General features: G+C 35.0%; 1 protein-coding gene across 13 annotated transcripts in view; it reads left to right on the top strand.

Annotated features, from left to right (window-relative positions):
- Positions 1-22318, top strand: part of OSBPL8 (oxysterol binding protein like 8) — a 153969-nt gene that overhangs the window by 54316 nt on the left and 77335 nt on the right. For 4 of the 13 annotated variants that reach the window (XM_053226509.1, XM_027071202.2, XM_027071201.2 and 1 more), the window contains 2 exons: positions 8391-8429; positions 14608-14644. The exons of 3 other annotated variants lie outside the window; for them this stretch is intronic. In XM_053226509.1, coding sequence (XP_053082484.1) covers positions 8391-8429; positions 14608-14644 — 76 coding nt within the window. Of the gene's footprint in view, positions 1-6056; positions 6227-8390; positions 8430-14607; positions 14645-22318 lie in introns of those variants that run through there. 6 more of the 13 variants (XM_027071206.2, XM_027071205.2, XM_027071208.2 and 3 more) reach the window with 4 other exon arrangements.

Raw genomic sequence — 22318 nt, 5'->3', positions numbered from 1 at the left:
TTCCTTTATGTTTGGAGAACTTGTCCAAGTATGTTTACATGACTATGAAACTCCTCAAGACCCTTTCAGAAAGTTTGTGATATTAGAATAATTTTTTGAGTAATACAATGGTATTTGATTTTATTTGCCCTTTTTCTCATTCTGTCATGAGTATATGGTGTACTTTTCCAGAGACTATGTGAGGTGATGAGGTCATAATCTGCTGGCTAGTGAAATGGAGTGTGTGCTTGTGTATTCTTAGTCTTCAGGTTTTCTTAGTTTAATTCTTTTCTTAACCAGTTTTTTTAAAATAAACTTTATTTTTTAGAATAGTTTTAGGCATACAGAAAAATTGTAGTCCCCATGTACTTTGTACCCAATTTCCTCTATTATTAACCCATTTATTGTACATTTGATATAATTAATGAATCTAGATTGACACATTATTAATTAAAGTCCATACTTGATTTAGATTTCCTTAGTTTTTACCTAGTGTCCTTTTCTGTTCCAGGATCCCATCTGGAATAACACATAATATTTAGTAGTCATGTCTGCTCAGGGTCCTCTTGGCTATGATTTCCTTGTTTGTGATGACCTTGACAATTTTCAGGAGTACTGGTATAGATATTTTGCACGGTGTCCTTCAATTGAGATTTGTCTGTTTTTCTCTAATTAAACTGGTCCTTATGGGTTTGGGGGAAGAGACCACAAAGGTAAAATGCCATTTCATCACATCATTGTCAAGGGTATATACTGTCAACCTGATTTGTCATTTCTGATGTTAGTTTCATCACTTGGCTGAGATGGTGAATTTCTCGTATTAATTTATAATAGGGCAAATATCAGTAGGTATAATCTACATAAACAACAGGTCTTTGGAGTCTTTAGTAATTTCTAGGAGAGTGAAGGGATCTGGAGACCCAAAAGTTTGAGAATTGCTCAATTAAACCTTTAGGAACTAGCACTTTAAAGAAGAATAATTGACTGTTACCTGATAGGAAAAGAGGGATCCAGAAGGTGATGGGGGTTGGGAGCAGGGTAGGAAGAAGAAATGATAGGGCCTTCAGGAATGAGGGAGTGGTGACCAAGTTAAACTTTGACTATTTGAAAATTGTACCTAGCATTAAGACATGATCTACATCTTTCTCTTTTTAAGTTTTTATTTATTTAGAGAGGAAGAGAGAGTGCAAGCCTGCTAGTGCATGTGTAGGAGCAGGGGAGGGGCAGAGAGAGAGAGAAACTCCAAGCAGCCTCAATGCTCAGTGCAGAGCCTAATGCAGGGCTTGATCTCATGACTGCAAGATCATGACCTGAGCCGGTATCAGAAGTCAACCAACACTCAACCAACTGAGCAACCCAGGTGCCCCTGAGCTGTACCTTTCAAGGAGCTTTTGTTTTGTTGCTGTTTTCATTTTGGCATTTACAGATACATGTGTTTTGTCTTCAGGAGTTTTAATGATTTGTCTGATTCATATCATCTACAAATAATACTTTATTTTTTTCCAATCTTTATACAGTATGTATGTCTGCGGGTGGGAATTGGAAGAGTGTTTATATATAGTCTTTTAATTTCCAGAAACTCATCCGTTTTGTGTAACTTTCAAAATTATTTAAGATAGACTGTTTTGTTACTTTTTAAAATCCATCATGTCCTCTGTAGGGGTCTCCTGTTTTAGGAATGTAGCCCTTTTGCTTCTTTTATCTCTCATGTTTTCCATATTTTCTTTTCATTATGCCTTCGTGTTGAATTCCTTCATCACTTTTCCAGCTCATTTATTGTAGTACATGTTTTGCTGTTCAAACCTGGTATATATTCCATCATAGTATTTTTATACTCAGTATTACTAGCTGTTTTCTCTGTGGATGTTTGGTCAGACTTCCTGTTTTCAGTATCCTCTCACATCTTTTTGAGCATATTTATTATGGTTATTTTAAGTTTTTGATGGGCTTGGTTCACTAATTCTCTCTCCTGCTGAGATTCTTCAGTTCTTTTTCATAGCATTTGGACTCCTTAGGATATTATTTTTGTGAGTTTATACTTCCTTGGAAATAATATTCTCTCAGGAATATTAATTGCTTTATCTGATTGATACTGATCTAGATAGAAAGGAAAGAGCCTAGGGACTCTTTTGGTCAATGTAGGAATATATGTCTTAGGATAGAGAATCTCTTGTTAAAATCATTGCTTCATTATTTTTCATTTGCTCCTCCCACCAATATATTCTTTTTCTTGGGGAACTTTTCTGTCCATCTCCTCTGCCTCCCTAGTTGTAATCAGTTCATTTGGGGAAAAGGGCAGTGAGAGATAGTGGTCAGCCTTTTTGCCTGCATGTGTTGTTTTGTGCATGCTACAACTCTATAGACATGCACAGTTTAAAAAAAAAAGTGTTTGGAACTGTGTTTAATGTCTCTGGTTGGTATTAAATCATGTTCTGCCCTGGTAGTAAAGACAGGGTAGATAATGGTCTGCTTATTACTAGTGAGAGAAAAGGGCACAGGAAGATGACTTCCAACCCTCCCTCCTACTGTCAGACCCCTGGTCTTACCTCCGTCTGTGGTACTGTACTCTCTTTCTAGTCTGAGGTTGCTTCCCATTTATCTACTTTTAAGGATGGGTTCAAGGACCGTATTGGTTATTTCACCGGTAAGTAACTCAGTTCCCATTTGCAAAATAAATTGGTTACTTTCTTTTTGGTTTTGTGTTCTCTGTATGTAGAATGGCTGAGGTGGTGGCTGAATCGGGACCAAAAAATCAAAAGAACAGCAGCACTGTTTAACTTATCTTTCCTATTAAGATCTTTGGCAGTTGTGACATGCCCATAGTTTAAAAAGCAAAAGTAGAATGATTAAGGCAACTAACTCACAAGTAAATAGATTATGTAATTTACCCAATAGGAATCTATTTGTTTTTGGTCTCTTGGGTGGCTCAGTAGGTTCAGCATCTGACTCGATTTCAGCTCAGGTCATGATTTCATGGTGATCGAATGTAAGATCGAATCTTACATCAGCCGTGCTGACAGCTCTCCCTCTCTCTCTGCCCCTCCCCTGCTCGTCCCCCCCCCCCAAATAAACAAATAAACAAAAAAGAAAGCTATTTATTTTGCTAAACTAGACTTGAGGAGGAAAGCTGGCTTAAAAATTTATAATTTATTCAGTATCCGTAAATAATTTAGTCATTCAGTTTTTAAAAGTGTGGTTTGGAGATTTTTCATGAATGTTTTTACTTCCTGTTTCTCGTAAGTTTTTTATAAACAATATAATTAAAGCCACTGCTCTACACTTAACTCTTAATTAAAAATTATGTCCATTAAGAATCTTACATTTCTTCTTGCTTTTTAGAAAAATAAGCTGAGAGTTCCATCAAACCTCAGATTAGAATGTGAAGGATTAGAATTTTAGCATGTTAGAGACACATGAAGATGAAATTTGATTAAAATTTCAAGAAAATCTCTACCTGTTCAACTGTCTAGGAGAATAGAGCAATTGAAGGATTTTTATCCAGACCTCAGATCACCTTAGTAGGTTTTCATTAACTTAAGACTACTTCAGAAGTCTAATATGGTAAAAACAATAGTGATGGAGCAATGAAGAAAAGGAGAGAGGAGATGAATTTGTGTGTGTGTGTGTGTGTGTGTGTGTGTGTGTGTGTGTGTACACCTAAAATTTACTTTTGGTCAAACACTGGGTTTAGAAAACTAACCTACCTTCACAGAGCACATCTGTGCACAGGGTACCTTGCACTTGGGTAAGATCATAGGCAATATTGTTTGTTGCTTTAGGGGAATTAGTAGAAAATAAAACTATAGGAAATGAATAGCAACTAACATTTGTTAAATTTCTATCATGTGCCAGAAGCAATTGCAAGTTCTTTGAAGGCATACTTATGTAATTTTCTCATAACCCTATAGGGTAGTATTACTACCCTCATTTAATATAGGAGAACACAGAGAGATAAGTAACCCTCACTTAATATAACCCTCATGTTAAATAAGATAACCCTCATTTAATATAGGAGAACACAGAGAGATAAGTTCAGGGTCATACAACTATTAAGTGGCAGAATTGGGATACATTTTGGCTCCACAGGCCAAGCTTTAATTATTTTCCTATGCTACAACTCAACCATGTTAGAATCAGCATATACAAATCCTTGAATACTATTTTTACAGTTTGGAATTTTTCTTTTTTTAAGGTAATGTCAAACCATTGAATTTGGTGTTTTTGAGCTAAGAAACAACCTGTTTAGAGTTGTGACTTGGGAAAATGATCTTGGCAGAATTATGGACTATTGCAGTGGTAACCAGCTGAACATTATAGAGTTACCTGTGGTGTTTTGAAAAATCCCAGTACTCAGGTTGCACCCCTATTTAATTAAATTAAAATCTCAGAGGGCGAGATGCAGACATCAATACTTCTTTAAATTTTTTTAATTTTTTTAATTTATTTTTGAGAGAGAGAGTGTGAGCAGGAGGAGGGGCAAAGAAAGAGAGGGAGACACAGAATCGAATTAGGCTCCAGGCTCTGAGCTGTCAGCACAGAGCCTGATGTGGGGCTTGAACCCATGAACTGTGAGATCATGACCTGAGTCAAAGTCAGATGCTCAACCAACTGAGCCCCCCAGGCACCCCAGACATCAGTACTTTTTTATAGTCTCCTAGGTGATTTCAATGCATGGGCAAAATTGAGAACTATAGAAATAGAGGTAGTTAGCTCAGAGAACAAGTAAGCAAGCAGTTGTATAATCTAGGTTAACCTGTAGGGTAGTAGTAGCTGAATGGAAAATGTGTCCCTTTTGGATTTTGCCTTTTTCCCTGGTTCTAGAATTTGCACTTTCCATATTTGGGTTACTTTATTAGTGTGGAGAGAAAAAAAAAATTAGTTTTTGCACACTTACTGTGTTATCCTGATCTTGGCTTGATGTCTCACATGCTTTCTCATTTAATCTTCTTCATAATACTGTGGGGTAGATATTATTGTTTTTAGAAATGAAGAAACTGAGACTCTGAAGGGGTTAGTAATTTTTCTAAGATCACATAGCTAATCAGTGGGACATATTAGGATTTAAATACAGATACTCTTAATTTTATTATTCTTGTCATTGAATGAGGCTAATGTTTTTATATTAAAAATTGATCTGTGTCATACCTAGCCTTTTAAAATTTGTGTGTGCATTACCTAATCTGTACTTTGAAAAATATCTGATACATGATCTATTTTATTTATTGATTTTTAAATGTTTATTTTTGAGAATGAGCGTGCACGCAGGGGAGGGTCAGGGAGAGAGAGAAGGAGACAGAGAATCCAAAGCAGGCTCCAAGCTGTCATCCCAAAGCCCAACACGGGACTCAACCTCACTAGAGGTCATAACCTGAGCCAAAAGTCAGACACTTCACCGACTGAGCCACCCAGGCACCCTGTGATCTATTTTATTTAACTCAAAGCTTTGTTCTCCTGTAACTAATGTTGATTTTTCTGACTGGGGTGCATATTTTGGCATTTAGTCAGTATATTGTTGCTAAAACATAAAGAACAGTTGCTAACTACATTTTATGTGTGGTAGATATTATGAGTCATGGAGATTGATGTTTCCATAATATTATTATCAGTCTTTCCTGTGGCTTGATACTGAACAGCATGATACCCTAATCAGTGATTTGTTAGAAATAGAACTATAGAAGAAAAAAATATATTTGTTATATGGTTCTTATGTCTTAATTCAGATCCTAATCATGATTCAGTATAGAATATAGGCTTATGTATCTGTGTAAGGAATTGACCAAAATGAATTTTCAAGTAAATAAACTCTTACTTCAGACTGAAAATTAAAATTACTTAAATAGGTCATAAGATTAAGTGCCATATACTGAAATATTTATGTGTATGAGCTGTCTCCTATAACCAGTTGTCATATCTAACTTGGCATGATTGTGATGTGTTAACATGGTTTCTTTTGTGCTTTTCAGGTGATTAAGAATGGTTAGGTCAGATATAGAGTATGTTAATGAGGTCAGAGGCCAAGGTCGTGGGTTTCATTCTTTTAATGGGCAGTTCACTTTTTTTTGGTTTTATAACCACAGACTTCACCAAGCAGTCTCACCAGATGCATGACATTAGTTACAGCTGACACAGTCGATTTTGAACTTCCCTTGTATATGAAGTCCTTGATGAAGGAGGTTGCTTTAATTATAACAAGAGACCACCATTACCAGAAGAAATATAACTTATGCTCCATTACCAAAAATCAGTGGTGAGTCTATAATAGTGTTATTTATGAAGGACAGAATTATTTAAGAAAAAGGATGGGGGAATTCCTAACAAAGGTATTTGGGCTTATGATGGCCAGAGACTAATAGCAGAAGAAAAGAAAATAGGAATATGCTCTACATTACAACTAAAAATAATCTTAAGAATTGAGGTAATGAGGTGATTTTCTATGTTGAATTGTTTGTATAACAGAATTTTAGGATTAGAACAGATCTTATAAGCAAATAAGAAAACTAAATTCAAGATATTTATTCAGATTTACCCAGGGAATCGAGCTAGGCTTAAAACTGAGATTTCAGAATTCAAGTCCATATTAGTTCTTTGTGTATATTAAACATGCAGAATGTCATAGTTTGGAAAATACAAAGATGTGTAAGATTTTTTTTTTTTTTTGCTGTAAGAGAATTTGACTCATATCATAAACAAAGGAACTCAGCAAACCACATACAAGAAATTCTTTGCTAGGGATTAGAGTTACAATAATGACTAACCCTTTTTTTCATTCGTGCATTTATCATTCAGTGTTTGTTGAGTGTCTCCCATGTGCCAGGCTTTGTTCTAGTCTTAAGGGATACAACAGTGACCAAAACAGACTAAGTTCCTACTTCAGTAGAGCTAACATTCCAGTGGAGGAAGACAAAAAAAAATACATAAATATATACTGTTATGTGGTGATTGTTGTGATGGTAAGATGGATAGAGAATGGCAGAATAGGGGATGGGTATTGCTGTTTTCTGGGAATATTATGAAAGTCTTCTGATGAAGTTACTTTTGAACAGAGTCCTAAAAGTAGTTTTCTAGGCAATGATAAGAGCCAAGTGTGGAGTTTGCAGGTCTGTTAGGCAGACTATGGTGGTTAGGCTATAGTGTCGAGGGAGAAAGGTGAGTGAAGTGTCTTTCACCTCCTCAGTCAAGTGATCTTGTTGGCAGTGGGGACCATGTTTTTATTGTGTTTTTGAATTCCTGTACCTAGCATAGTAAATGAATGAGGGAGGTAAGACTGAATGCAAGGATATGAGAAAAGGTGATAATTGGTCTGGCTTAGGTAGTAGTATTGAGGGGAATTGAAGGAAAAGACTAGATATGAGGTAGACATTGTCTAGGTAAAAATCATCACAACGTAATGACTTCGTAAGATGGGGGGAAAGAGAATCTCAGATTATTAAAGGGTTTAGGTCTGAGTGAAAGAAAGAGGCTATCATTGGAAAACTTGGGCAGATTGGCATCAAAGCTGATTTCAGAGGGAAGCTACTCAGTGCTGTTTTTGACTTAAAGATGCTTTCTAAAACAAGCTAAATAATTTGTAAAATTGGCTTGCAGAATTTTATTATTTTCAAGTTTATTTATTTTGAGAGAGAGTATGCTTGAACAAGTGGGGAAATGGCAGAGAGAGAGGGAATCCCAAACAGGCTTAACACTGTCAGTGCAGAGCCTGATGCAGGGCTCAGTGTCACAAACCATGAGGTCATGACGTAAGGTGAAATTAAGAGTTGGATGCTTAGCCAAGTGAGCCACCCAGGTGCCCTTGTTTATAGAATTTTAGAACCAGAAGTCAATTTGCAATAATGTTTGAACATACAGGTAGCAATATTTTGGAGTGAAGATTTGGAAATAGACTAGGTCTGAAGGGGAAACTTGAAAGTTGTCTAAATAAAGGTGATAAATAAGCCTAGAGAATGAATGCAGTCTGCTGGAAAAGAGCAGTAGAGAAAAAACAACAAATAGTTGAGGACTGAGCACTGATGATGGCCATTCACTTACCAAATGAGAAAACAAACTAGAGGCAGGAAAATAGGAGAAGGGAAGCCAGAGGAGTAGAGTACTTTAGGAACCAAGGGAAGAGAAAGCTCGCATGGGGAAAAGGCTGGTAGAATTATATGCCTACAGGGAGGGCAGAACTGTGAAAAGCTCCAGAACAGGTCAGAGAGGACTTCACAGATTGGCAGATTAACTGGAATTTACGGGAGCCTCAGAATTTTTTTTTAAAGGATTTAGTTTCCAGTATAAACATATTATTGCACTTTTTTCCTACTTCTTAAAAGATTAATGCACCACTTAATTCATTTGATAAACCATGGGTGCTCTCTAAATTCAGATTCAAGTATATGACATTAAATCACTGCTGAAGAAATTTGTTTTTTTTTTAGATCTTGCCATATTCAGAAGTTGCTGAAGTTCAAGAGACAGTGAGTAATATATGGTGCTATGTTTGAAATGTTAACATTTTTATATTTTTTCAGGATTTAAAGTTGGATTCTTAAAATATATTTTTCACTGTATTTTATCATAGATGATTATGTCATTATACAAGGTGGCTAATATAAGTTAAAAAGATCAGCTTTAAAATTTTCATTTTTTCCAAAATGTAAATAGGTTTAATTTTTTTTTTACTGTAAAAATAATGCATACAAATGTGGCATGTTTAAATGCAAAAGAATGTAATAAAATTCTACTTTCTAGAGGCAACTACTTTTAATATTCTGGTGGTCTCTGTAATTTACTAAGTTTATTCATATGCGTATATCTTACATATGTAATTTTATAAAAGCGGAGTCCTACAAACTTTTTTGTAGCCTATTTTTAAAAGTTAGTATATAATGAATTGTTCAGTCAGTGAAAAAAAACTTTATCGACTACACAGTATTTCGTTGTGTGAAGGTATTATTGTTTATTTCATAATAGATTACTGTTGCAGATTACTACAAATGATGTGATAAATACCTATGGATACATCTTTTTGAATATTTCAGATGATCATCTTGGTATACTCTCCTAGAAGTGCATTTGCTGGGTCAAAAGGATGATTAGGTTATTTTAAAATAACTGCTTGGCAGACCAGTTAATATTTTCTATCTAACAGTGATAAGCTCTAGTTCCTAGAAAAGCACTTCTGTAAAATATCTCCTGCAAAAGTCAGGGATAAAATGTACACAGTGTGTGTTTTGCTGATGATTGTAGGAATAGGAAAAGTTCTGTTAAGTATAGAGAGATGACTCCTGTCAGAAGAACAAACAAATCTCAGATGTGCTTTAGATCTCTCACTGAAGATTCTTACTCTAAGGGCCAAAGATAACACTAAATACAGTACTTTTGGGATGTGTTATATAATCCTCCTTCCCAATTGTGGCTCCTGAGAGCCAGCTGCAGCAGGATTGCATCTCTGAGTACAGCTCGATCAACTTCATTGAGGGAAGAGGCGCTACTTGCTTGAAACTTTATTTTCAAGTTGTATCAATGCTTGATGAGCTGTACTTTGGCTTAAGCTCACAGGATGACTTAAGTCACATCAATATGTGTGCTAAGAGGGAGATGCTATGCTACTGGCAGTGGACTCAAGCTCTAGCTCTTATGGGATTGTTTCTGTGTTTTAGGGTGGTCATCTGTCCTGAATTGCTTGGGATTAAGGGGCTCCCAGGATGAGTGTGTGATTGTGAACTTTTTCTGCCTATTCCTTTACACTTCTGAAAGATGGTGTAGGCTAGTTGTTGGTGGCGTGGTAAATATTTAGAAGCACATTAAAATAAAATCCCAATGTTTGCATAATGTTCTTTTCCTGAGGTTTGTAGACTAAAACCGGTAGAGATTTAGGTAATGGCTATATTTCATGCTTTTAGTTAAAAGTAGTTGATAGTGTACTCATTAATAATAAATAGAAAAATGCTAGGCATCTTAGTATTATTTTACTATTTTCAATCCATAGTTTCTGCCAAAATAGAGAATCTGTTTATATGATACACAAATTGTTGAAATGACTGTGTGGACATTGTTGAAGGGATAATGATAAATATGATGTTACTCAATTAGGGGAAATGTTTCCATCATATATTAAGGGTCTTTTTTTTTTTTTTTTTTTTTTTTGAACACGGTGAGGAAAAGTTCCTGGATTCTTCCAAGATTCTAGTAGTAGTTTGGTTCTCTAACAAAAGCCAAGAAGAGTTGGCTAGCTTTATATTTTTTAAACTATCTTACAAGATACTTATATGGAATGTTTCCACATCAGTAACTTCACACTGTCTTTATTCATGTGTTACACAACATGGGACTGTGCAAATTAGGCCCATGTCCTAAAAGCAGTAAAAATAAGTGTAGTGTGCAATTTAGCCTTGCACACAGGACCAGTGATGTAAGTTACATGGTAAAATTAATATGTAATCTTCAATTACTTAAATCACTTTTCCTACTGGTATCACTTACAGGCAATTCAGGGAGGATAATTTCACTTGTATCCCAGTTTAATGCTTTTGTATCCACAATCTTCTGGGGAAGGTTTCTGAAGTCTTGCTTATTTTTTTTATTGTTTTTCCACTTTTGTTTGGAGTATTTCAGCTTAATTCTTAGTTCCGTTGTTCCATTATAATGTATGTTTTCTAGTGCCTGCCTGTTCTTTTATTCTGTGGCATTTTTCAGTCTTCTGTGAATAGCCATTCAGGTCATATGCCCTAACTCTCCTACATATCATAATTTACACTGTTTCTTACAAACCTGAACCTTTCCCTGTACAGGTCTGTGTGTCTAACTCCCTATTTGACATTTCAACTTGAATGTCTAACAAACACTTCAAACTTAACCTGTCCCAAACTTAGCACTTACATTTCTTTCTGTAAACTAGTCCTTCTCACTGTCCTTTCCATCTCTGACAGTGACAGTTCCATCCTTCCAGGTGCTCAGACCCCAACATTTGACACCATTTTGATTCCTCCAGGGTTTTTGTTTGTTTGTTTTGTTTTGTTTTGTTTTTTAATTTCATACTTGCTCTGTTTGGAAATCCTGTTGACTTTCTTTTCAAAAATATTCAGAACTCAACTACTTCTTCTCACCGTCACTGCTACTTCCTTGGTCCAAGTCTCCTTCATCTCTCCCGTAGATTATTATGGTAACTCCTAATTGATTGTACCTTTGTTCCTCTAGTCTATTCTTAACATTACAGCTGGAACAATCCTGTTAAAACATATTCAAATTATGTCACTCCTTTTCTCAGAAATCCAGTGGCTCCCCATCTCATTCAGAAAAAAACCCAAAGTCCTGACTGGGTCCTACACAATCTAGCACTCATTTACTTCTTTGACTTTATTTCCTGCTTCTCTCGTACTTCTAGTCCAGCCTCTCTGGCCTTTTTACTCTTCTCCAAGCCCTTCAGACTTGCTCTTATCCCAGTCCTCCATTCTATACTTGTTCTTCTCTCTGCCTGGAATACTCTTCTCTTTTATGTCCTTATGCTGAACTCCCTCATTTTACTCAGTTCTGTAGTGAAGATTTCTTAGGCCACCCTATCTTCAATTATGACCCCCCCCTTCCTTAATATTTTATGTGTCCTCATTTTCTGCTTTTTTCCTTAGCATTTTTACTATATAATATGTAACAAATTTTTAATTGTTACTATGTTGTTACTCATATCTTCCACTAGAACATAACTACCATGAAGGGCAAATTTTTGTCTTTTTTGTTCACTGTATCCTTTGGTGCCTAAAATGATTACTGTCTATATGATACCTATCATATCACAAGTATTTGAATGGATGGCTCAATAATAGGAATAGACCGTGTTTATTTTGATTATTCTCCAGTGTCTCAATATGAAAAAAAATTAGAATCAGATTTACATGACCCAAACATGCTTGAAGATATAATGTTGAAAGCATAATCTGAAACAAATATTCAGAAGTTGCTGTATATGCTAGGGATTATTTTCTGGGAGCAAACAGGCAAGGAGTACAGCTACAAAGAAGTTGACGTAATGCTGTTACTTAACAAAATTTGAGAATAGGTACAATAAAAGTGAACTTAATCACTTACCCTAAATAGAAGACCAACTAAAAAACCTTCAAAAATGACTGGCCTTGTGAAATTAAATACTCCAAACTTTGCATATATGGTTAGAACCATTGCTTTCCTTTAAGAAATTTAGATTTACTGGTAAATTCAGGGAAATTAGTAATTATTCATATCAATAGAGAAAGATATTTTTAGAGGATGTCTATGAAATATTTGTCAAGCTTACCATGGTTATCTCTGTCAGTTTTCTAACTTCTTTCAGTTTTCTAATATCATAGTAGTTATTTATTGGTACATAACAAATATTCCAAAATTTAAGTGGTATAAAACAATAAACATTTATTATTTTACAGTTTCTGTGGGTCAGGAATCTAAGAGCAGTTTACTAGGTGTATCTAGCTCAAAAATCTCTTCTATGGTTGTGGTCAAGCTACTGGGGAGTGTGGCTGCTGCAGTCTCATCTGAAAGCTTGACTGGGTGTAAGGGAGGGAGGAAAGGTCAAGGCAGGAGATTCATTTACAAACTCACTGGTTGTTGACAGACATCATTCCTTCACCTCATGGGCTTCCCTACAAGGCTGCCTGATGACTCAGCAGCTGGCTTTCCCCAGGGTGATCTATCTGAGAGAGAGTAACAGACTATAAACAAGATGGAGGTCATAGTCTTTTTACCGTCTAATCTTGAAAGTGACATCCATTCAATTCTGCCATATTCTATTCATGAGAAGTGACTCAGTAAGTCCAGAAACACTCAAAGAGAGGGGATTATGCACCAAGATATGGGGATCACTGGAGCCTTTGCAGAGATTGCCTACCACAAATACTTTAATCTTTTTCCACATGCTTGAGAGTTGTGGTAACATGGTCATCAGTAATAAGGATTTGAGCACAATTAGTTTGTTGTCATTCCAGTTGTATTTTTTTAGTTTGTTTATCTGTGAAGCTGAAACCAGTCTATAGAAGAATAGGAAACTACAGAAAATGACTAGAGCAAATGCATTTAAAGGAATTAGAACATGGTTTAAAGCACTGTGAAATAACCATCACTTAAGGGAAGCAACAGGGCCAAGAGTTTTTTCCTAGGAGGCAGAGTGAACAACTGCTACCTTTCTTTTTGGTCACAGATAATTTTGCTTCATTCCCTTCAAATAAGAGCAAGCAATAATATAATCAGTGGGAATTTTTTATTTTTGTTGTTACTTTAGGTTTGATGTTACTGTACTTGGTATTTGAGCTGAAGTAAAGCTGAAGACTGTTTCTTTTATTTTTTTAAGTTTATATTTATTTTTGAAAGAGACAGAGACAGTGCATGAGCAGGGCAGAGAATGAGGGAGAGAGAGAAACCCAAGCAGGCTCCGCAGTGTCAGCGCAGAGCCTGATGTGGGGCTCCATCTCACAAACTGCGAGATCATGACCTGAGCCAATTATCAAGATTCAGACTGACTTAACTGACTGAACACCCAGGCACCCCAAAGCTGAAGACTCTGTTTCTGCCAAGGGAGACCAAAACACTTGTCCCTAAGCAACATTTATTTTTATTTTATTTTATTTTTTTTAATTTTGTGTGTGTGTGTGTGTGTGTGTGTGTTTTCAATATAGGAAATTTATTGTCAAATTGGTTTCCATACAACACCCAGTGCTCATCCCAAAAGGTGCCCTCCTCAATACCCATCACCCACCCTCCCCTCCCTCCCACCTCCCATTAACCCTCAGTTTGTTCTCAGTTTTTAAGAGTCTCTTATGCCTAAGCAACATTTAGCATAATGTTGTATGTTAAGACAGTTTCCAGACAAAAGGTCACCAGTCTTTCCCAGTTTCTTTTAGGTGATTGCATGTTATTCATTTAAGAATTGGGTCTTCTTCCTTCTTAAAGCGCAGTAGCTCCAGGTGCTTTACTTCATATTTAGTGGGTCCCAAGAAAATTTTGTCTGACAATAAAATTGTATCATTCTAATCAATATTCCTCTTCGGTTTTTTTCTTCTTCTTCTTTTTTTGGTATTTGAGAAAAAATTTACTTTGTTGATGTCTTTGTAAAAGCTCTTTGCACAAAGCTTGGCATATAATGAGCACTTAGTAAATGTTCCTTTCTTTTTATGTAAGAAACAGACTGAATTTCTATGTAGTGTTAAGTGCTCTCATGGCATGCAGAACTAATATTTAATAGTGCATGGGTGTTACAGATTTTTTAAACCACTTACATTTAAAGAATGAATAACTTTGGGCTGTCCTTTACATTTCTGAATAATTTTACCACTCCTAACCCATATCATGAGTTAAAATTTGAAAGTAATTTTTGACTTGAATAATTTTCAAAACAAAGTACTTGGTTGATTTCGGTTTTGCCTTTCCATCTTTATTTTCCAAAATTTAAACAAATATTTTATAATGCTTAAGCCAAGATCTTTTTATGTGTGCAGAGGAAATTCCTTGTGAATTATGATTATTAGGATTGATTTGCATGTGCTTTCTACTTATAAACTAATGCTTATTTTCCTTGTCCTTTTGTTTCACTGCTGCTTCAATCCTGATGCATTTTGCTTCTTCCTGGTTTGGATTATATTTGTTTGCTGCTCAATTACCCTGCATTAAAAGCTTCTTGGTGATAGCAAAGATGTCCTTGGGCCATCAAGTAAGTAGCCAAAGTTTGAATGGCATATTTGGAGACAGAATGTTTTGATGTGTACTTATAAAAGGCATACAGTATTTCTCTTATTAAGTCTTCTACTTTTCTTCCCAACCACTGAAATGCAAAGAATATAAATGGTGATTCAGTGCCCATCTGTTGTCAGTGCCCATATGAGATTGTTAATGTTTGTGTATTTGCTTCTTGATTGTCTAAAGATGGATTATATACTTAGCTAAATTATCTAATTCATAATTTTAGACCTCATCTTCAGGCATGGTGGGAGGGGTTAAAAAAAAAAAAAAGACCTCTTCATAGTTTTCCTTTCTATAGTCATCATAAAGCATAGATCAGACTTCTTTGAGACTGGACATGATAAAAGAAATTCACTTTCATGTGAAAATGAGAAATGTTGTTTTATTTTGTCACAATCTTTACATAATAGATAATTTGGTTATGAAACACATTTATTTTTACTCTGGGATTTTATAAGTGAAGCGTGTTTCATCTTAGTGATTTAAAAGATGTACCCATTAAATTTATGTCTGAAAAAAAATTTTTTTTGACCAGACACTGTGCTAGCTTTGGGGAATATATGATGAATAAAATATGCACCCTGCCTGTACCCTTACATTATAGTCTAGCAGGGGGGTTACACCCATGAATAGATAATTTTAGAGCATTGTGACAGGGGCAACTTTTTTTTTTAAAAATCGTATTATTGAGGTGAAAGAAACCTAAAATATCATCTTTTTTTCTAATATAATTTATTGTCAAGTTAGAGTGTATTGTTGACATAGAGTGTATACAGTGTGCTCTTGGCTTTGGGAGTAGATTCCCATGCTTAATCACTTACATACAACACCCAGTGCTCATCCCAACAAGTGCCCTCCTTAATGCCCATCACCATTTTCCCCTCTCCCTCCCTCAGTTTTTTCTCTGTATTTAAGAGTCTCTTATGGTTTGCCTCCCTCTCTGTTTGAAACTATTTTTTCCACTTCCCTTCAAGCATTAATTTTCTAGACAAAGAGCCTGAAGCTAAGAACTTACATGACCAAAAAGAGTTAGAAAATGGGTACTATGCCACTGTGTCTTCAGCAAGATTCTTTTGAGTTCAAAAATCATAATGAAACCATCAGTTTGCTAAATTCAAATCTGACCAAATAATTAAAATATTACTGTCATAAATCGGACAAAAATTAAACTTTATTGAAGCGTAATGTAGAAATTATATTGATTTAGGAAGTTTTAGTATTTCTTCTTAAACTGTTATCTGACCACAGTAAGTCAGCTCAATGCTTTGGGGCTCATTTTTTTCCCGTTGACTAAACAAGGTGAAATAGCAAGCTTTCTTCTAGTTGTAAAATTCTTTGGTATGGATTGGTTGCTATTTGTCTCTAATATTGATTATAGTATATAATGTAATTTTTTTTCTAAAAAGAGGTGATTTAAAGTAATATGCTAAAATTCCTTTTTAAAATTCTTAATTTTAACAATTCATAGTATTTTAAATATATTTTTTATTACACAACCAGCATTATTAGAATAGTAGAATTTTTTTTTTGAGAGAGCACATGAGTGGGAGAGAGGGGCAGAGAGAGAGTGAGAGTGAGAGAGAGAGAGAGAGAGAGAGAGAGAGGGAGAATCTTAAGCAGGCTCCATCCTCAGTCCAGAGCCTGACACAGAGCTTGATCCCACAAACCTGGGATCATAACCTGAGCCAAAACCAAGAGTTGGATGTTCAATTGACTGAGCCACCCAGGCACCCCTAGAATAGTAGAAATTTTAAAAGTTGAAAAAAGTATACAAATATGAAAACATTTTTATGTTTTCTTGTCAGCCTTGCTTGTGATACCTGGCAGATATTTTCAATGGATTTTTCAATTCCTTTAGTTACCTTATGTATTTAGATGTTGGCTCAGGTGAACTGATTGGCAATGATGAACTGACCAGTAGAATTGCATTTTTTTAAAGATAATTTTTATTTATTCATTAATTCATTCACATAATGCACACGAGTTGGGGGGAGAGAGAATCTTAAGTGGGCTTCATGCTCAGTACAGAGCCTAACATGGGGCTCAATCCCACCACCCTGGGATTATGATATGAACTGAAATCAAGAGATGGTTGCTTAACTGACTGAATCACTCAGGTGCCCTACAGTTGCATTTTTAATACCAACTACAGTTATCCTATTTTAGGAATTGGATTTTATAATAAGTCTTTAATTTCTGCTTGGAGTAGAGAAAATTTATTGTGTTTATACATTTTCTGGATACACAAATGAAATATACAATATATATTAGAGGTGAGTTTATATCGTATTCTGCCAACTCTTAAAAAGCTGAGGATATATAATTACTTACTAGAGATCATGTATCTTTTAGAGTGAAAAGTAATTTCATTAATATTAGGATTTGTACTGAATGAAAAAGCTATAACGATATATACAAACATGCTTAAATTCTTTAAGTATTTGAGAAAAGGTACATCATCTGTAAGGGGAATACTAGGATTTACATAGAAATTATTTATGACTTTAAAATAATTACTTAACTTGATTTTAGCTTCCTTAGATTAAGGACCAATACCAGGCTATGAAGCTTGGAAAATTCTTCAGATTTTATATTGATGTATTGAATTCAGAAAGTAAAGATAGTAGTTATAGAATCATATCCTCCTTAGAAGTTGCAGTTGGTAAGTTAATTATATTACTATTAATTATCCAGCCTGGTTAGTTTCTACAGTAGTTAAGATAGTAATGCAATATGAATAGCAAAATAGGTTACTTTATTTCTACTACAAAGTAGAACCAGGAGAGGGCACTGCTATGCTGTCTTTAGTAGATGAGGCAGTTGTAGTGTCAGAAACTGTATTGGAATCATGCAGTGATTCATTTATCAAAATCTGTCCAGTGATTTGGCAAATATTTATTGTCAGTTTTATGCCAAAGGGTACAAATCAAAACCGTGAGTTCCCTACTTGAGCTTACATTCAAATAGTCTAAGATTGTACAAATGATGTAGGACATCAAAATGATTTTTCTATTCTGCAAATCCACTTGTCTGTATAGTTGTTAATACTTGTGAATGGGGCAAGAGAGAACAAGTAGGAAACAATTGTTTTTCTAAGTACTTTTATAAACTCCCACTTCAAGGTTCTCAAAGTCATAAATAGTAATACCTCAACTGGTAAGGAGTTAGAGGTGAATACAACTAAATTTACAATTCTCAGACTATTTCCTTTTTTATATAGTGAAGTTACTTAAGATACAGATACCTATATCTTACTGATGGAATCCTGAAACATACTTTAATTCTATTAGTTGTTCTTCTCATAATGTATTTTAAATTAGCCTAAAAAGTATTGTCTGATACTACAAATGAATCTATGTAGCATATGTAGATTATAAAGCATAATCATCCAGTATGTGTTGAACCTACTGCTCAACTTAAGAACCTGAGTCTTAAAAATCCCTCATGTTCAACTATGTACTTCTTCTCTCGTCTATCCCTGTGCCTGCCCCCAAGAGGTGATGACTAGTTTCTATTTTTCATCATTCTTTGCTTTTTTAAAAAGTGTATTTTTTGTTATTTTTGGGTGTTTTTTGTTTTTTTTTGTTTTTTGTTTGTTTTTTGTTTGTTTGTGGTTGTTTTTGTTTGTTTTTTAGAGAGAGTACACGAGTGGGGGAGAGGGGCAGAGGGAGAGAGAGAGAGAGAGAGAAAAAAAAGAATCTTAAGCAGGCTCCATGCCCAGCCAAAGCTTGACACGGGGCTCCATCCCACCACCCTGGGATCATGACCTGAGCCAAAAACAAGAGTCAGACTGCTCAACCGACTGAGATGCCAGGCACTTATTATTTTTTTTTTTAATATGTGAAATTTATTGTCAGATTGGTTTCCATACAACACCCAGTGCTCATCCCAAAAGGTGCCCTCCTCAATACCCATCACCCACCCTCCCCTCCCTCCCACTCCCCATCAACCCTTAGTTTGTTCTCAGTTTTTAAGAGTCTCTTATGCTTTGGCTCTCTCTCCCACTGTAACCTCTTTTTTTTCTTTTTTTTTTTTCCTTCCCCTCCCCCATGGGTTTCTGTTAAGTTTCTCAGGATCCACATAAGAGTGAGAACATATGGTATCTGTCTTTCTCTGTATGGCTTATTTCACTTAGCATCACACTCTCCAGTTCCATCCACGTTGCTACGAAGGGCCATATTTCATTCTTTCTCATTGCCACGTAGTACTCCATTGTGTATATAAACCACAATTTCTTTATCCATTCATCAGTTGATGGACATTTAGGCTCTTTCCATAATTTGGCTATTGTTGAGAGTGCTGCTATAAACATTGGGGTACAAGTGCCCCTATGCATCAGTACTCCTGTATCTCTTGGGTAAATTCCTAGCAGCAGGCACTTATTTTTAAATTCCATATATGTCACTAAGTTTTGCTGGTATTTAATTTTATGAGAGTGCTGTATGTCATTTTCTAGGATTTTTTTTGTAGTTAATATTTTATGTTCCAGATTCAGCCATGTTTTGGGGTATAGATATAGATCATTCCTTTTCAGTGCTATATGCTATTCCATTAAATGCATATACCACAGTATACAAAGCCATTTATTTTCAGTTGGTGAATATTGAAATGGCTTTGATTTTTACTCTGAACATTCTTATTGTCTCTTGGTAAACACATATAAGAGTATTATTTCTAGGTATAAAGCTAAAAGTGGGATTGTTGGATCCCTATGGTATGCTGGTGTTCAGTTTTATAAGGTAGTTCTAAATTTCTTTTCCAAAGTGCTTAGATCAGTTTATTCTCAAGCAGCAGTGCTTAAATGGCTTATTGATTCTCATCCTTATCAGCACTTAGTATTATCAGACTTACTAATTTTTGTCAGTTTTACTGAGTGTAAAATATTTATTTCATTGGGATCTTGATTTGTATTTTCCTGGTTACCAAGAGGATAAACATCTTTTTTATATATTTATTGGTCATTTGCATTTTTTCTTCCATGAATTCACTGTTCAGGTCCCTGCCCCATTTTTCTTTTTCTTTAATTAAAAATTTTTTTTTTTTATTGAGACACAATTGACATACAAATTTATGTTAGTTTCAGGTATGCAGTGATGATTCAGTATTTGTATATATTACAAAATGATCACCACAGTAAGTCTAATTAATATCCATCATCACACATAGTTACAGAATTTTTTTTATGATGAGGACTTTTCAAGATTTATTCTCTTAGCAACTTTCAAATATGCAGTATAGTATTATTAATCATCATTCTGTACATTGCATTAATATGACTTATTTATCTATAATTGAAAGTTTGTAACCTTTGACTCCCTTCACCCATTTTTCCCATTCACTACCGCCCTGCTTCTGGCAACCACCAGTCTGTGTATCTATGAACTTGGGTTTTCAACTTGGATAATACAGTATTTGACGTTCTCTGTCTGACTTATTTCACTCACCATAATGCCCTCAAGATCCATCCATGTCATAAATGGCAAAAATTTCATTCTTTTTTTATGGCTGAGTATTCCATTCATTTGTCAATGGACACTTAGGTTGTTTCCATGTCTTGGCTGCTGTAAGTAATTCTATGGTGAACATAGGGGTGCATATATCTTTCCAGATTTGTGTTTTCATTTTCTTCAGGAAAATACACAGAACTGGAATTGCTGGATCCTATGGTTGTTTCTTTTAACTTTTTGAGGACTCTCCATACTGTTTTCCGCAGTGGTGAATTGGCTACACCAAGTTACATTCCTACTGACTGTGCACAGGGAGTCATGTTTCTCCATATCCTTGCCAATGCTTGTTATTTCCTTTCTTTTTGATAATAGCCATTCTAACAGGTGTGAGGGGATAATAGCTCATTGTGGTTTTGATTTCCATTTCCCTGATGATTAGTGATGTTTAGCATCTTTCCATATACCTGTTGGCCATTCTGTCTTTGGAAGAGTGTTTATTCAGATCTTCTGCCCATTTTGAAGTCAGATTGCTTATTTTTTTTTGCTGTTGAGTTATATGAGCTCTTAGTGTATTTTGGACATGAACCCCTTATCAGATATATGACTTGTAAATATTTTCTCCCATTCAGGAGGTTGTCTTTTCCTTTTGTTGATGGTTTCCTTTGTGGTGCAGAAGCTTTTTAGTTTGATATGTAGTCCTACTTGTTTATTTTTGTTTTTGTTGCCTCTGCTTTTGGTGTCAGGTCCAGAAAACCATCACCAAGTCTGATGCTTACTGCCTGTGTTTTTTTTTTTTGGAGTTTTAGGGTTTTAGGTCTTATATTCAAGTCTTTGATTAATTTTGAGTTAATTTTTATATATGATGTAAGACAGTGGTTCAGTTTCTTTCTTTTGCATATGGATGTCCAGTTTTCCCAGCACCATTTATTGAAGAGACTGCCATTTTCTTGTATATTCTTGACTTTTTTGTCCCAAATTAATATGACCATATATGCATAGGTGTACTTATGGGCCCTCTATTCAGTTTTATTAATTTACGTGTGTTCACCATGCTGTTTTGATTGTTGTAGCTCTGTTTTATAGTTTGAAACCAGGGAACATGATGCCTTCAGCTTTGTTCTTCTTTTTCAAGATTATTTTGGTTATTCAGAGTCTTTTGTGGTTTCACACAAATTTTAGAATTTTTTGTTCTAATTCTGTGAAAAATGCCATTGGAATTTTCATAGGGGCTGCATCGAATCTGTAGGTTGCTGTAGGTGGTATGGACATTTTAACAGTATTAATTATTCCAATCCATGAGAATGGACTGTCTTTCCATTTATTTGTGTTTTCAGTTTCTTTTGTCACTGTCTTATAGTTTTCATTGTACATGTCTTTCACCTCTTGATTAAATGTATTCCTAGGTATTTTATTCTTTTTGATGTATCCCTACATTTTTCTACTGTGTTGTTGGTCTTTTTCTAATTGATTTATAGGCTTGTTATCTTTCTTAACATATTCTGGATACTAACCCTTTGTTAATTATATATGTTGCAAATATCCTGTTTTTCTTTCTAACTTTTTATGGTACCTTTTGATTAAAATCTTAATTTTAATATAGTAGAATTTATCAGTTCTTTATTTTTGGTTAGTGCTTTGTTGTGTCTTTTTAAAGGAATCATTCCCTATCCCAAGTTTATAAAGATATTTTTTTTGTATTTTCTTCTAAAAGGTTTTAAGTTTTGCTTTTTACAGTGATGTCTTTAATTTTCCTAAGACTGTCCTTTGTGCATGGTATGAGGGTAGGGACCTGATTTTCCAATACTTAATTTTCCTAGTATCATTAATGGAGGTAGTCCCTACTTCTGTTGTATATCTAGGTTCAGCGTACGCATGGGTTTGATTATGAGATCTCTCTGTTTTGTTCTTTAGGTCAATTTGTCTCTTCCTACATCTATACCATACATCTTTAATTTTAATAGTAATTTTTAGGAATTAAGTGGATCTTGGATTTAGTAACCAAAGGAGCTGCCATTTACTTTATGATAATAAAGTTTGATAAAGGTATAAAATTTGTTGATTGGTTCATTCAGCAAGACTCTGTTGAACACCTTCATTATGTCAGAACCATACCAGGACTTGAGGATTTATGGAAATATAAGGCAGATAAAACTCCATTCTATTATGGAACTTAATGGTCTCCTGTAGAAGGCAGACAA

The sequence above is a fragment of the Acinonyx jubatus genome, chromosome B4 (assembly GCF_027475565.1).
Source record: "Acinonyx jubatus isolate Ajub_Pintada_27869175 chromosome B4, VMU_Ajub_asm_v1.0, whole genome shotgun sequence".
In the NCBI taxonomy this organism is placed as follows: Eukaryota; Metazoa; Chordata; class Mammalia; order Carnivora; family Felidae; genus Acinonyx; species Acinonyx jubatus.
The sequence above is the reverse complement of the archived record's forward strand: the minus strand, read 5'-3'. Positions and strand labels throughout refer to the sequence as shown.